Here is a 16,426-nt window from a genome sequence, read left to right on the forward strand (position 1 = left end):
AAGTAGAAGATTGCCATGAACAGTGCAGTCCCTGGTGTGCCACAGATCTGCCTTGTTCATGGGCCTGCCACATTTGGAAAAGTTGAATATGTAATACAGAGGAGTAGAGAGCTCATTGCTCACCCATTTTCAGTAGACTCACAGGGCAGCCATTCAGCTATTTTTATTTAAAAACAAACCCAACATATAGAATGATTTAAAACTTAACTCTGCAGACTATAAAGAGGCAGTATGGTGCTACAGGGAAGGATCTGGGTTCTATTCCTGACTTTAGCACTAGCTAAATCAGAAACAAGCTTCATGTAGGTGATGTTTGAGAAGCATTTGGAAAGACACAAGGGCTTTTAGCAAATGGAGGTGAGGAGAGAGTTCATCCCAGGCATGAGGAATGAGCCAGTACAAAAGCAGAGACTGGGGTTGGAGTGTCATGTATGAAAAACAGGAAGAAGGCTGAGCATAGAGGGCAGGAAGGAGGGTAACGTTTAAAACATTGGAAAGGGAGATTAAGGACCAGATTGTGAAGGGTTTTTGAAAACCGAAAGTAATTATGATAGCTAACATTTATATAGCGCTTACTATGTGCCAGGAATGAGTGCTATACAAACGTTAACTCATTTGATCTTCACAACAACCCTGTGAGATGAGCGCTAGTATTATCCCCGCTTTACAGATGAGGAAACTGAAGCAAACAGGTCAAATGATTTGCCTGGGGTCATACATCTACTGAGTGAGTTCAATTTGACCTCAGGTCTTCTGACTTTACCCACTATGGCATGCCGCCTAGCTGCCCCTAAATGAATTTATATTTGATTCTAGAGGTGATAGGAATCTATTGGAATTAAAGTAGGGGAGTGTTGTGGTCAGAGCATATATTTTAGGAAAATCCCTTTGGCAACTGTGTGGAAGCTGGATTGGGAAGGGGAGTTTCTTGGAGGACTTGAAGTGAGGAGTTGAGGACAGTGCCAGAGTTGTGAACGTGGGTGAGCAGAAGGATGGTGCTATATCTGGCAAAACCAGGGAAGTTTAGAAGAAGGGACGGTTTGGAGGAGTGGTTTGGACTTGTTGCATATGAGGAGTCTACAGGACATCTGGTTGGAAATGTGCACCTAATCCCTCCCCCTCCCGGTAGAATGTAAGTCCCTTGAGGGCTCAGAGACTTGTTTTCACGTTCCTTTTGCCTCCCCAGTGCCTTGCACATTGAGGCACTAAATACACACTTTGCTGTACTGGTATGGATTGCCTCAGTCACACAGGGTGCAACAGAATAGGGAGCTCAAGTCTGGTCCTTGGACCCCAAACAAAGGGCTCTTTCTCCCCTCCTTCCTCTGCTGTGCTCTCCAGAAAATGGAAGCCCTTCTGTCATGGGAGAGTTTGTCCTGGGGAGCAGGACTGTTTTCTCTAGCTCACTTCAAGGAACATAATGGAATACTTTTTCTTGACATCAGAAAAAGCATTTTATTGAAACTCAGAATTGTTCAGTCTTGAACAGTCTTTGGATTGGAGCATCTTCTTCCAATTAGGATGTCACTTTTTATGAGGCCTGGGGTCAGGATGTTGAGTTTTAACTGCATCTTTCTTCACAAGCTGTGTACCTGCTTCATTTTCTTCTGTAGGAGCAAGTTCAGTTGTTACAGCGCTGCTAATACTTTTTTTTCTGTGAGGGGAAGAAAGTGTACAAAGCTTTAAATATATGATTCAGCTTAATGCATTCAGATAGAAAGTATGGAGAGCTATTTAATAGTATAAATGACCTTTCAGTAGCTAATTTTCTGACAATAGGGACCCAAATAAAATGTTCATCAGCAGTTTAAGGCATTGTTTTAAAAGTTAATTATTTGAATGAAGTGCATGTAATTAAGGGGTTGCTAAGCCCTTGAGGGAGAAAAGGGAAAAAATAGCAGCTATTTTAATTACGCTTCAAAATTCGAGGCATGGCAATCAGAAATTGCAAAAGCCTATCCCTCCCAACATGTAGATGCAGGGAAAGGAGCAATGTTTATCAAGGTGTTCTGGGTATTAATGCTTGGCTACTGTGGAAACACTTAATCAAAGTCTTATAACACAAAGGGTCAGGTTACTGTCTCCTCAGTATGTTTCTGTGTTTGATGAAACTGCTTGTACCTTCTTATGTAGAAGCCTGATGCTGAGATTTTCAAGCACTTACAATTCAACTTCTTCAAAATTTACTGAGTAATTACAATAATTTCGTGTCTCTGATCTATATAACATTAAAATCCGTTTTTAAAAAGTGTTCACCATTTATTCTATAATTTAACTGTTGTACCACCCTTCTAAGGTAGGAGGGGCATGCAGTCTCCGTAACGGTTATTATGTTTGTATTCTTTTGCTTGATGCCTTCATTAGCTCCCCTGGGTTCAGTTCCTCTCTATGCAGATCTATCTTCCAAATCCTGGGATATATCCAGCTCTAGGCTCTCTTCTGCGCCCCCGCCTCACATCACCACCTGTTGGACATATCGTTTTAGATATCCTGCAGGCATCTCAAACTCAGCATGTTCAAAACAATTCATTATCTTCTCCCCTTCCTTCCACTCTAATTGTTCCCCTCTTCTGAACTCCTCACTTGGTCATCTCATATATCCAACCAGTTAGCGGACCTTGTCACTTCTCTCTTGCCTCTTCTCTCCACTCAGACAGCCACCACCAAATCCAGGCCCTCTTTGCCTTTTGCCCACTATTGCAAAAGACTCCTAATTGTGTCCCCACCTCAAATGTCTTCCAAAAATGTTATTCCTAAAGGACAGGTCTGACTATGTTATTTGCCTGCTCAGTAAACTCTAGTGGCTTGTTATTTCCTCAAGGATCAATACAAACTAGCCAGTTTAGCATTTAAAGCCCTTCATAATCTGACTCCAACACACCTTTCCTGGCCTTATTTAATACATTATTCCCCTTCATATACTCTATGGCGTAGAAAATTTGGTGTACATGTATTTGGGATATTTTGGTAAAATGTGTATACATGGCTCCTCCAAAGAATGTAAGCCCCTTGAAGGTAGAGATGATTTTATTTGTGTGTAGCCCCATTGTCTAGGCCCTAGAACAAAGAAGGCATTTAATAAATATTTATTGATTGTTTCCCCATTTTTGCAGATGAGGAAACTGAGGCTCCTACAGATTAGATAACTTGTCTCAAGGTCACAGTCCAGAATTCTTTCCACTACAACACAATTATACTACATTGATTGTGCTAAGCACTCCAAGTAATACAAAGATGCAATCCCTGACCTCAAAGAGCTTTTACAGTGTAGTTGAGAGGGCAGAAGAAACATACACAAAACTGTAGTACTAGGTAGAATATGATTTTATCCTAAAGACAAAGTTCTATAGGGTTTCAAACAAAATTCATACAACTGGAGACTGTGAATTGGAGTAGGTTTTATAAAAGAGGGGTGGTACTTGAACGGAGCTTTAAAGGAAGTGTAGAATGGCAACAGTCTTTTTTGAGCAGGGAGGGGAGTTGTATTTTTAGTTTCACTGGTGCATTGAATATGAGTAGAGAACAGAGGGCAAGAAAGTTGGAATATAGATTGAAAACCAGGGTATAAAGAGTTTAGATTTTTAGATACTGGAGACCCACTAAAGGTTTCTGAGTGGGGAAGAATACCATGATCAGAATTGTGTTTAGGAAAATCAGTATGCAGGATGGACCAGACTAAATGAAATCAGTTAAAGAGACTGGAAGAATACTTAAACCAGGAAGAGTCAAAATAGAAAAAAAAAACTATAGACCAATATTCCTAATGAATACTAGCAAGGAGGCTACAGCAACATATTTGTCACAAAGATTATACACTAGATTGATACCAGCAAATGTGGGGCCAGTTCAACATAAGGAAAACCGTTAACACAATTGACCATATTAATAATAACAACAAAATGCATAATTTTATCAGTATAAACAGAGAAGGTTTTTGACGATTTACAACATTCATTCCTGTTAAAAACACTAGAAAGCATATGAATAAATGGAATTTTCCTTAACTATCTATTTAAAACTAAGAGCCAGCATTATCTATAGTGGGGATAAACTAGAGACCTTTCTAGTAATATTGGGGTAAAGCAAAGATTTCCATTATCACCATTAACATTTGGTCTAGTGCTGGCAGGGCTAACTATAGCAATAATGGAAGAAATTGAGGGAATAAACATAGGCAAATAAGAAAATTATAATTTTTATACATATGCTGCTGATTCGTTTAGAGAAACCTAAAGTGTCAACCAAAAAGTTAATTCACATGATTGACAAATTCAGCGAAGTTGCACACAGAAGTCATCAACATTTTTGTATATTACTAACAAAATCCATCAGGAAAAGAGGAAATAAGAAAAAATCCTTTTAAAATATATCAACAGGCAGTACAAAATACTTGGAAGTCTACCGCTAAAACATAGGAACTATATGGACATAATTACAAATCACTCTGTACAAATAAAGACATTTAAATAATTAGAGAAATATTAATTGCTCATGGGTAAACTGAGCCAATATAATAAAAATGACAATACTACCTAAATTAATTTACTTATTTAGTGCCATAACAAACTATCAACTATCATAGAATTAGAAAAAATAATAAAATTCACCTGGAGGAAAATAAGATCAAGAATACCAAAATAACTAATGAAAAACAGTACCAGAACTTAAATTATACTACAAAGCGCTCGTTATAAAAATAAATAAAATTGGCACTGGGTTGGAAATCAAGAAGTTGCCTGGTGAAACAGGTTAGATACATAATATACAGAAGCAAACAAGCACATTAGCCTAGTGCTTGAAAAGCCAAAGATCCTGGCTCTTGGAGCAAGAGCTCACTGTTCAAGAAAAACTAGGTGTAGACCAACATTTTACACCATATGTCCAGACAAGCTTGGAATCAGTACATGATTTAGACATAATGGGTAATATCATTGTTTCACAGGTAAACACACAGATAACACCATTTATTGGGCAGGAGAACACAGGAGGGCTCCTAACACTAACAAGTGTTCTAGTACAGATTCACTTTTGATCTGGTCAGACAGCACAAGCATAGTAAATATTACTTATGTCATCCCTATATCTCACTGCATGAGCGTGATAGAGGTTGTTTTCAACCATAATTTGTAGGAAATATTATCTAGGATCCTGGAACTATTATCTAAAAAGGAATAACAAAATCCTCCTTACACACACTAAAATTCGCCTTACAATCATAAAGAAATTAGAGGAGCAAGGAAGCAAACACTTGTCAAATCTTTGGATAAGGAAAGGTTCCTGACCATATAGAAGATGGAGAGGTTGATAGGAAGTAAAATGGACAATGTTTATTACATAAAATTTTAAAAGTTTTTGTTCAAACAAAACCAGCTGGAAAAATCTATGTAGCGAGTTTCTCTGATAAATATCTCATTTCTAAGAAGTATAGGGAACTGAGTCAAATTTATAAGCCTTTCCTCTGTTGATAAGTGGTTAAGAGATATGAACAGGCAGGCTTCATAGGAAGGAACCCAAGCTATCAATAGCCATATGAAAAAGCGCCCTAAATCACTGATAATTAGAGAAGTGTAAATGAAAACAAACTTTGAGGTTCCATCTCACACCTATCATTAGATTGGCTAAAATGACATAAAAGGAAAATGACAGATGCTGGAGGGACTGTGGGAAAAATAGGGATACTCGTGCACAATTGGTGGAGCTGTAAACTGGTCCAGCTGTTCTGGAAAGCAATTTGTAATTATGCTCAAAGAGCTATTAAATTGCATACCTTTTGATCCAGGAATACACAACTAGGTCTTTATTCCAAAGAGATCAAAGAAAGGGGAAAAAAAGGACCCATATGTACAAAATATAGCAGCTGTTTTTGTGGTGTCAGAGAATTGGAAACTGATGGAGTACCCATCAGCTGGGGAATAGCTGAACATGTCATGGTATATAAAGGTGATAGAATACTCTTGTGCTATAAGAAATGATGATGGAAATGGTTTCAGAGAAACCTGGGGTGACTTGAATGAACTAATGTGGACTGAAGTGAGCAGCACAAGGAGAACAATTTATGTACTAGAAACAATATTGTAAAGACAAATAACTTTGAAAGACTTGGGAACTCTGATCAGCACAGTGACCACTCACAGTTTCACAGGACTCAAGATGAAACGCCTCAGACACTTAGCATCTGTTTGACCCTAGGCAAGTTACTTAGCCCTGTTTGCCTCAGTTCCTCATCTGTAAAATGAGCTGGAGAAGAAAATGGCAAACCACTTCAGTATCTTTGCCAAGAAAACACCAGACAGGATCATGAAGAGTTTGCACATGATGAAAAGTGACTAAACAACAACAAAATAATGAAACATGCTGCCCACCTCCTGATGGAGAGGCAGTGGAGTCAGAGGGCAGACTAAGACTTTTTATTTGTTTTGTTTGACTATTATAGGTTAGTAACATGAGTTTTGTTTTTTGTGCTTTCTCAGTGGGGGGGGGGGGAGTGAGGATGGTAGAAAAAAGAATGTGTACCTGAAAAATAAAATAAAATAGAATTTTTAAAAAGAGACAAACTATAATAACCCTGGTAAGAAGTGAGGATTTGAAAGGGGGAGGAAGGCAGGCAGCCAGGCATTGTCCTAAGTTTAGCTTTACAAGTATTACCTCATTTGATCCTCACCACAACCTTGTGAGGTAGGTGCTATTATTATTCCCATTGTACAGTTGAAGACACTGAATCAAACAGAAGTCACACAATTAGTGTCTGAGGCTGGATTTGAATGGATTTGAATTCAGATCTTTCTGACTCCAGGTCCAACACTTTTCACCATTGCACCACCTAGCACCAGAATGAGATGTTGCAGAGGCACTGGATAGTTGGGGATTATATAGCAAGACAGAACAGTTGAAAGTCACATGAACCGACATGGTGACTATCACATCCTTGAAATGGCCAACCACAGGCTCTGAAGGGGGTAGAGAGTCATGTGAGGCCAAGATGTGATGTGCTGGAAAAATAGGAGGGATGGAAAGAGCAGGAGAGATTAGTCTACCGCTAGGACCGAAAACAGGGCCCACAAGTCTTCTGAGAGTGAAAGAGTTGAACGAAAGGAGATTGTACTGAAAAGATTTCATTAAAACTAGTTAAATGTTACATGAATTGGTTACCACCACACATCAATTACTAAGAAACATTTTCATTCATCTAATACAATGTGTTTTAGTCTCAACAAGTGGGGGCGGGAACCTTTATGTCTATTCTAGGGTGATTGATTAGTATTTTCAAACATAAGTATTAATTACACACTTTCCCGTGAAAGTCACAGGAAGAATTGCTTATAGGAAAATTTACTCCAGTAATCCAGTGAATTGGTGTTATCCATGATGTTGGCATTGCATAGACTGCCACCTCTGTGGACCTGTCCATCATAAGCTTCAGCAGGCCATGTTCCCCCAAGGTTCTGGTGCTGGGGGTCTTCCTTTTCTCTTCTTGACAGTGAAGGGGATGGGATGCCCAATGGCTGTTCCATTGTGAGCCCAGCTTTCTTTGTTTCTGGGCATTTCTTTGATGGCATTGTTTACAGCTGCTTCTCCAGAATAATTCTTTGCCTGTGACACGTCACAGCTTGTTCTTGCCCACCGTCTGCCTGTCCATCCCTGCCAAAGTCTTCAGGTTCTTCTCAGATCCCTGTGCCAGTAACAGAAAAACTTGCCTCTGGTGAAGGACACAGATGGTTCATGCTCTCTAAAATAAAAGAGGAAAATGAAGTTGGCTCTAATTCCCAGGACAGCGGCTTCCTGGCTCTTCTTAATCATTATTAAAAATCTGGTTAAAATGCAACCCCTACAGCAACATGAGTACACCTAAAGTTGCTGTGTGAAAACATTTCCCAGCCACCAGGGGAGAAGCTTTTAGAACTGGAGATGATTTTGCTACTGTAAGACTGTGCTTAGAATAATATTGTCTGGGCTGGACTTGCATTGAGTTTCTTTGTTTAAGAAAGAGATGGGGAAGAAGCCACATTTTGTTGTTTTCAGTTCTGGTGGTGGTATTACTTTAGCAGCACCCTTGGCACTGCCAGCATTTGCATCCTTGGGGAGCATGGGCCATGACCTGGAATAGGACCCTCACCTTTGTGTTGTTTTGGTTCCACAGTGCATAATGCATCTTGAGGACAGGCTCCAGGAGATGTATCTCAAAAGCAAAATGCTCTCTGAGTATCTTCGAGGACACACAAGAGTTCATGTGAAAGAACTAGGAGTTGTGCTGGGGTAAGTAAATGCAGCACTCCTTACTCATAAGAGCAAGAGCAGCTGGCTTTTATGGAGCACTTTAAGGTTTGCAGAGCACTTACACATCTGTCACATCATGTGAGCTTCTAACCACGCTGTGAGCTAAGTAGCAAACTTACTAGCATCCCTAGCTTTCAAGGATCTTCTATAGAACAACCCTCTTATCTTGCAGATAGGAAAACTGAGTCTCAAGAAGGTCAAAGGGCTGTAGATTCAAAGACCTGGAAGGACCTCAGACTCTGTCATTTTACGGATGAGGAAACTGAGGCCCTAGGAGATTCAGTGACTTGTCCAAGGTTTCTCAGGTAATGAGTATCAGAGGCAAGATTGGAACCCAAATCGGCACTGTGTCCTCATGGGTGCTCTTTGGAATCTCTCCAGTTACCATAGACCCTTAACCTATTCACTGGATTGTGTCAGTTCTGTCATCTAGCCAGTCACTCCCTCTGTGTGACCTATGACATATGGCAAGCACTGGGGTGAGTTAGGTACAAAGAATGAAACAGTCCCTATTCTCAAGAAGCAAATGTTAGGATTCTTAGAGTGAGACTGAAAATTTCAAATGTGAGACTTCTTGCCCCCTGAACAACCACCTCCTAAAACGCCATATCCTCTACACCTGTTACAGTTGTCTCCTAGCAGGGATCACTGGTAGCACCCCAGGGTGAGAGCTGTGGTTCATTGTTATTTATCCACTGCATCTTCCCTTCCCTGGCACATTGTCATCAAGGAACAGGCAAAAATGACTCCCACTCAGTCTGCCCGTGTGGAGTAATTTGGGGACGAGCCCCAGCACAAGCTGTCGCCTGGGAGCAGCAGCTTGTGTTTACAGCTTTTTCCTCGAGGAGGGGGAGGGGAACAGGACTCGGTGTTCAGTGCCTCCATCGCTGCCTACTTCCCACATGTGGTACTGGTCCTAATATAGGCCACTTCTAGGTCCTTACCCCTCATATTTGGCTTATTTAAAAACCTGAATGCAGTCGTGTATGCTGCGCCCCCATCATGCTCCTTCCCTTCTCCTCGCTACACACACACAAAACCAGTCCAAATAAAGATAACTCCTGAACTCAACTAGATTTATTAAATGAATAATATTATTAAATATGTATATAATTTGTCAGTGTGAAGAGATAGAATTGTTTTTTTTCCTTTCAAAGATCTCATTTGAGGAATACAGTCTTAAATTTGGGGATGGCCTCCATTTGTACTGGTTCACTACGTGCTGGGCCAGTCAGTACACCCACAGACAGTGAACATCTTGTATTCTTAGGAGCTTGTGACCTGCTGACAATCAGTTAAGCAAGTGGTTTGTCTCCTCTTCTCTGCTGAATAATTTTTATAAATCTGCCTGTATAGCTTCATATCGGGCTTATATTAATATACATCAGATTTGCAGGTGGCAGTTTGCCCTGTGCCACTAGCAGAAGACCGATGTTGTTCATTACCTTTCTTGGCAATGTTTGCCTTTCCTCAGTAACGCACGTAACTTGTAGTGGAGGCGGTTTTGTAAATTGGGAAGTTGAGTGATGCTATGTTCGAGATGTTAAAATAACTTGGTCTCCAGCCTTCAGACGCTCTTGCCAATCATTTCATCTTCAGTGTCCAGGAAAAGTGACTGACAGTGATAAATTAAATAAGTACTATGCCTCAGGGCGATAGGATTATTGCAGTTGGTTTGTTTTATCTCAGTATTTCCTGTCATAAGTTTTTCTCACACATTTCATTTGTAAAAAATAATTTCTATTTTTGAGGTGTTTGATTTTCCATTTAACTCTTTCTCTATGTGTATCCCTCTTTCCTAGATTAATACTTTTAATACTGTTTCCTTACATTCTCCTCTTCCCAGATGTATACCTTATGTGTCTATGGAAGTATTTACCTAGCACCTGTCATTGAGGTAGAAACAGTTCAAAATGAGATGAAGCATCTCTTCCTCTTTGACCTTCACCCTGCAGAGTGCTCTGTGGGCCAGCTAATTGAGAATCTTTATTCTTACTTTCTTTTTCTCCAACAGCACAAGAAAAGCTAAGAGTAATTTTGTCATCTCTCCTAGATCTGCCAATATGTAGTTGCTGGAACAAATTGATCAACAAATAAGCATTAATTGCCTATTAAAGACAGAGTGGTATAATGGTTAGACAGTTGGCCTCAAGGCCAGGATGACATGGGATGACACATAGTAGTGGTGTGACCCTGAGCAAATTTTTAAACCAATTCTCTAGGTTACAAAGAAGGTGCCAACTTGCATTGGTGGAAGAAATTTCCTCACCCAGGAGTTCATTATGCCAGTGAAGGCACTGGTCCAGGAAGAGTTCTATGTACCAGCCACTCTGCTGGTTTTACAAATACAAAGAATGAAACAATTTCTACTCTCTGGGAGTAGAAATTGTTTCATTCTTTGTATTTAACAAATCTCTGACCAATCTTAGAGATTGAGAAAGTTCTTAGATATTTGGCAGCCTTTGACCCAAGACCACATTGTACCTCCACTCTCCTGCCAGATGAGTGGGCAAGGTCTTGTCCATTAGAAGATGTGATGTTCCTTTACTCATGTGTCTCTTGGCATCACTTGACCTGAGAATAATTCACCTTGTGTACCCAGTAAGAATCTGAGTCAGTTCCTGTATTCACCAACTCCCTGCAATTTTTGAAGGAACTGTTGCCTCTTTTTTTCCTCCATCTTGATCCAAAGTCTATTAGGACACAAAATAAATAGTGCAACTAAGGATACTGAGGGAGGTGAGTTTTTTTAAAAATTAGATTAATAAGATGTTATCAAGCAAACCAGATTTTAAATTTGGAAGATAGTACCATTGAAACAGAAGATGAACCTAGAAGACCAGAAGAGATGGTGATGTCATTGACAGAAATAGGGAATGAGGAATAAAAAGTTTCTGGGGTAGGTGCCAAGTGCATGTGAAAATATCTGTACATATATTCACATGTATTCAGATTCTCACTATTTGAAGTTATAATTATGTAAAATATGGGTTCCAGCCCAATGTAAATACAAAGCGAGAATTTGAATAATGACTTAAGGGGATTCATCTAATTGGGACCTAGCTGTACAAATGCTCACATGAATAAGCACGAGCTTCCCTTTGCTAATAGACAGTGGTCTGTTCTAGATAATGTTTGTTTAAATGCCTGAATCTTTCCAGCCTGTTGAATGCTTCTGGATGACTTCTCCCTCTGTAGCAGAATGCTGGCTTTGTTCTCTGTTTAAATGTTGTTTTTTTCTTTTTCAATTTTCAGGATTGAGTCTAATGATTTGCCTCTGCTGACTGCTATTGCTAGCACTCACTCTCCTTATGTGGCTCAAATACTCTTATAAGCTAAGCTCCAGACGGTCGTCCTCTGGACAAAAAACAACAACAAATGCAGAGACACTTGACTGAGGAGAAAGGCAGAGGGAAACCAGCAGCCTGATTCTGAAGACGGGCTTGCCACCACTGCCTGTTTGGTTTTGAAGTGGACCTTTCTTTAGCAGACTTTGGTTTACATGACTTAATGACATTCAGGTTCTTCTCTAACACTTTAGTCACCTATGGATCGACAGGAGGAGAAGGTGACCTTTAAAAAAAAAAGGCAAAAAGGCAAAACAAACACTACAGCAAATGCTAGACTTTCAGTATGAACTGGTTTGTGTTACTTGGAGAGAAAAACGGACTGGTCAAACCAGCTGGTTCTTCTCGCTGACTTTGGAGGAGGGGACTGCCCAGCGTACAGAACATTGCTACAGCCAAGCATCCCCCAGCTAGGAGGTGAGACGCTATCTGAGCCGGACAAGGCACGTTGGCCTGTTTTGTGGGCCTGGGGAGAACAAGGACTCTGCAGGGCTTGGCTGCTGGGATTTTTTTCTTTTCCTGCAAGGCAAGAGGAGGAAAGCCACATTTTCGTTGCCTTCAGAAGCTCTGATAGCTCCAACTGTCGCTGTTTTGATAATGAAAACAAATGAGGATGCCTGTGGGGACAATGGGATTTATTAGGGACTAGTTGTCGTTTTAATTTCTTCTGGGAGGTGATATTATTTCAGTTGCAAACTTGACTCAGATTTGGAATGGCCTGGGCACAGCGGTTCAAGAAACCTGAGAAGAGATCCAAGACGGTAATGTGATCGAGATGTCCTCGGCAGCGGTCAGGTCCACAGTCCACGACCCTGTGTTACAACCTCGTGCTTTAATGTTTTTGGCTGCCTTTTTTAAGAGAGGCCATTTACCCAAGTTATTGCTGGGAACTCAGGGGAGGATTTGGGGGGTAAATTTTGGATTCCGGCCCAAATCGCTTTCTTCCTGTAACAGTTAGAAGTGACTCTCTTTACATTTTAAATGAGACAGCTGGCCTTTTGTGAAATGAGACCTTAAAATGACTGGGGGAGATAATGTTTGAACATTTGCAAACATCCTATTGTAATCCTACCAAGTTTTTGCACTATCATGTCTGTGCCTTCCTGTCTCTAACACCCTACTTCTTCCCCCCTCCCACGAGAACCTTTGGGTAATTGGTTCTGAAGTTTCCCCACTCATAGAGTACCTCCATATAAAATCCCTTCTTCTTAAATTTTAACTCATTTCTTTGGTGTTTCAAATAACTATGCTTTGTTTTGACATTTTTTCAAAAAGGACATCTTAGTTTACTATCCACCAAGTAGTGTGAGACAAAATAGACACCCAAGATGAAAAGGGGCATTTGAAAAAAATCATTGAACACCAAAAGTAATCATTTTAGTCAAAGCAATCAAAAAGCATCCATTCACCTTCCTCTTGCTCCCAGTCTAGAGTTAGGCCTGCTAGCAGAAGATGGTCCTAGTTTTGTATGCTGCTTAATTCCCTATTCTTTCCATTCTTCCTAACAGCAATTCAGTAACATCTAGTTTGGAGCCAAGATGATTTAAAAAAAAAAAAAAACCAACACAACACCAGAACAGAACAGTTAAGAGCCTAATCCCTGATTCCCGGCTGCCTGTCTGGCACGTTGTCAGTGAGCCAGGCTTTGGTTTATTCTTTTATGGATGTATGTTCACTCTCTTTTTAAAAAGAAGATGGCAGCAGTAGAAATGAGGAGAGTTGTGGGGTGGAGTTACTTCCTTGGGATGGGCAACTGCATGCTTTTGTAAAGGACCTTCCATTCTTTCCCTGAGATGTGAAATGTTTACCAGCTCATTATGACTTTTTTCTTTCTGTTTCCTGATCTCCACTGTGTGTGAACATTTCAAAGAGCAAAGCTCTGTTCTTTTATTCTTATACCTTTGTGATTTCCTGAGGAGAGACTTTGAGCTTTGTCTTTTTAAGTGCTTCATGGGACCACAACTGCTACTTGTTCGCCTTTCAGTGAGAAAAAATGCAGTTCACCTGGCTCGACCATTTCTGTCCAATACCCTTTCAGGAAATAAGCCAAGCTGATGCTTCTCCCTGCCCATCCAGTCCCTTCATCTTTGTTTTCCAGTTTCTTTTCTTGCTCATTTTCTAATCCCCCCTCCCACCCAACTTCCAGGGTTCACATAAAATACCCTTGCACAGAAGACACTAATCAGTATAACTGCAGCATGTACATAGTGACTTTCTGAAAAGCAAGCCCATTTAATGGAACCAAGCATTAAAGGGGCCATCTTAACTGCCACCAGCAGCTTTAACGCCACCCTCCCGTCTTTGGTTTGAGCAGTTTTATTTACCCTCTTAATTTATTTTTAAGTTCCAAATTATGTAATCTTTTTTTGGTAAAGTGTCTGTGCTAAAAAACAAACAAACAGCTTTAGGTGGATTTTATATGGGTGTTTTGTCTCCCTCACACTCAGGATTCCAGTCAGTCCATATTCCTCACAACTGTTGCCTCCACAAACAGACCTAGAATGTTACTGCTGCTATTTTCAAATACTGCATTAAGAAATAACACTCACACTTTCTTTTTGTCTTATTATTCAACTTCTTTCCAAACCAGAACAGAAACCTGTGACATTGTGTTGAAATAAATATTTTTTTTAAGCCAGTGGCTTTATTCTAACTAATTGGAAGACTCAGGAGAGTCCTTGCTCTCTCCCATCCCCACTTCAAAAAGAAAAAGAGAAAAAAAAAAAACTACCTCAGTTGACAGGATTCCACCTTTTAGGGCTTCTTCAACTTTGTAAGTCTTACCTGTTGTTGAGTGTAACTTTTGTAGCCTCTTGCTTCCTTGGCAAGTTAGTATGGCATGACCGAGCAGACAGTGCGTGTAAATGTCGTGGTGACGGACCGCTTTATAGCATGTGTCAGTTTTATTTTTTAATAAATCGATAAGTAACATGAATGTAAGGGGAATTTTCGTGTGTTTAAAACTGATGGTGAAATGAAAAAAAATGTAGCTGAAAATCTGCAAAATTTCCAAAGCGTTTTATTCTTTTATCAGTGTTATAATAGCTTTTTGTACAGGCTGCAATCCATTTTTCTGAAGTGTGCTGTTTTTTAATGAAAGTGATTGTAATCTTTTCACATCACATGAAACTGCTGTTTACACATTACTGACTTTTACAAGCCCATATTTTTCAAACCTAACTTTTTTGGAGGGAAGAATATCCCTACTGCATTCAACGTGACTCAGCTGCTGTTTGGACTCTTCTAATGAAATTATGAGATTTTATAAAATGTATAGTCTCTAGCTTTTCATTCTAGTCACCTGGGCTAGCCATTGTCCGTGAAAGCAACCAATAGAAAGGAACCCTGAAGTTCTTTTAAATGTGTAGTTTTTGCCACTAACCTGTACTTTGGTGAGTATTTTTTCCCCATGGATATCTTCCACTACTAGCATGGAAAGTCTACATCTGAACTCTTATTAAAGATGTACATTTGGCTATTACTTAAAAAAAAAAAAAAACAGAAACAACCCACTGTATAAATTTACCTTGGATCAGAGCTCCTGCACCTAATCGAACTTGCTGAATGTTACTTTTAACAGTGAACCATGCATCTTGGAAGAGAGAATGTGACATACTGAAGCTTCACTGGTTATGCAAACAGGAGAAAATTCTGGATTTTGCTATTATTGCATCTCTTTTGTGACAGACTGAAAGGATCTTATTTTTTGATCAGTCAACTAGGTACCGATGTCAACTGTGTGGACATTTTTTCTTACTGCTTTAAGTGTAATCATTTTGATCTAGTTCTCTGTGGCATTTGGTGCAATAAATCTTTTGAATACGGCTTAGATTTTCCTTCTCTGACATTCATGTGGTGCTTAAGCTTAGGCAAACTCTGTCCTTTTCAGCCAACAACAAATATGCTGGGATGATGTGCTTGTCAATGTGGGGTTTGAATGAGTGGATTGATGCCCCTACAGACTGACCACAGTAGAGGTACAACTCATCAAATGCTCACAGATATATTGTGAATGGAAGGAAAGTTTCTCCACACAGCTATACAACTGACTAGTATACAAATGCTGCCATTTAGTAAGGGACATACAAAACATACATATGTATACATATATATATACACATACATACACGTGTATATACATATATATACATGTGTGTTTGTGTGTGTATGTATATGTATATTTATAAATAAGAGACAGCATGGATAGAATGCCAGCCTGGGAGTCAGGCCTATGTACTTTCAGGTTCTTCCTCAGACACACCCACTGTGGTGGGCAAGACACTGGGTCGACCCTCTGTCCTCCAGGTCACTCAACACTGTATGTTGCAAACTGACAGTGGGGGGGTGTTTCCATGCCAGGAATTCTCTATACCAGTGAAGCCACAGGTACAACAAACACCCACACATATATATGCCTTCACTTTAAGTTTGGCATACATATGTAATATGTACATCATATACATTTCTCTCTCCCAACCTCAGTATGTTAAGGACTGGGGCTTTTGTCCAAGGTAAGATTGCAACCAGCACTGAAGAAATGCTTGATTTTTGAGAAATTAAGTAACTTACTTGTGGCTAAACAGTAAATATCACAGGTGGAATTTGAACCCAAGGCTTCCTGACTCAAAATTTAGGATTCTATCTACTCTACCATATTGTTTCTTTTTCTGGTGCCAAATTAAAATAGGGGGAAGTGGACAATAGGCTGTTTGGAACAGAAGACTTTTTTTTTTTTTTAAAAGCCAGATTTCAAGTCAATTTTTGTGCTAGGTGATGGGGATACAGACCAGGAAGTTTACAATGTA

The 16,426-nt window shown here is 39.8% G+C and overlaps 1 protein-coding gene across 5 annotated transcripts in view; it reads left to right on the forward strand.

Annotated features, from left to right (window-relative positions):
- The window catches only part of FNIP2 (folliculin interacting protein 2), a 145,187-nt gene extending 130,041 nt beyond the window's left edge, over window positions 1-15,146 (forward strand). For all 5 annotated transcript variants that reach the window (XM_027866850.1, XM_027866851.1, XM_027866848.1 and 2 more), the window contains 2 exons: window positions 8,138-8,253; window positions 11,530-15,146. In XM_027866850.1, the coding sequence (XP_027722651.1) occupies window positions 8,138-8,253; window positions 11,530-11,608 (195 nt within the window). In that variant the 3' untranslated portion in view covers window positions 11,609-15,146. The remainder of the gene's footprint in view (window positions 1-8,137; window positions 8,254-11,529) is intronic.
- The last annotated feature ends 1,280 nt before the right edge of the window (window positions 15,147-16,426 follow it).

The sequence above is a fragment of the Vombatus ursinus genome, unplaced genomic scaffold, assembly GCF_900497805.2.
Source record: "Vombatus ursinus unplaced genomic scaffold, bare-nosed wombat genome assembly UNPS02014784.1, whole genome shotgun sequence".
Classification (NCBI taxonomy): domain Eukaryota; kingdom Metazoa; phylum Chordata; class Mammalia; order Diprotodontia; family Vombatidae; genus Vombatus; species Vombatus ursinus.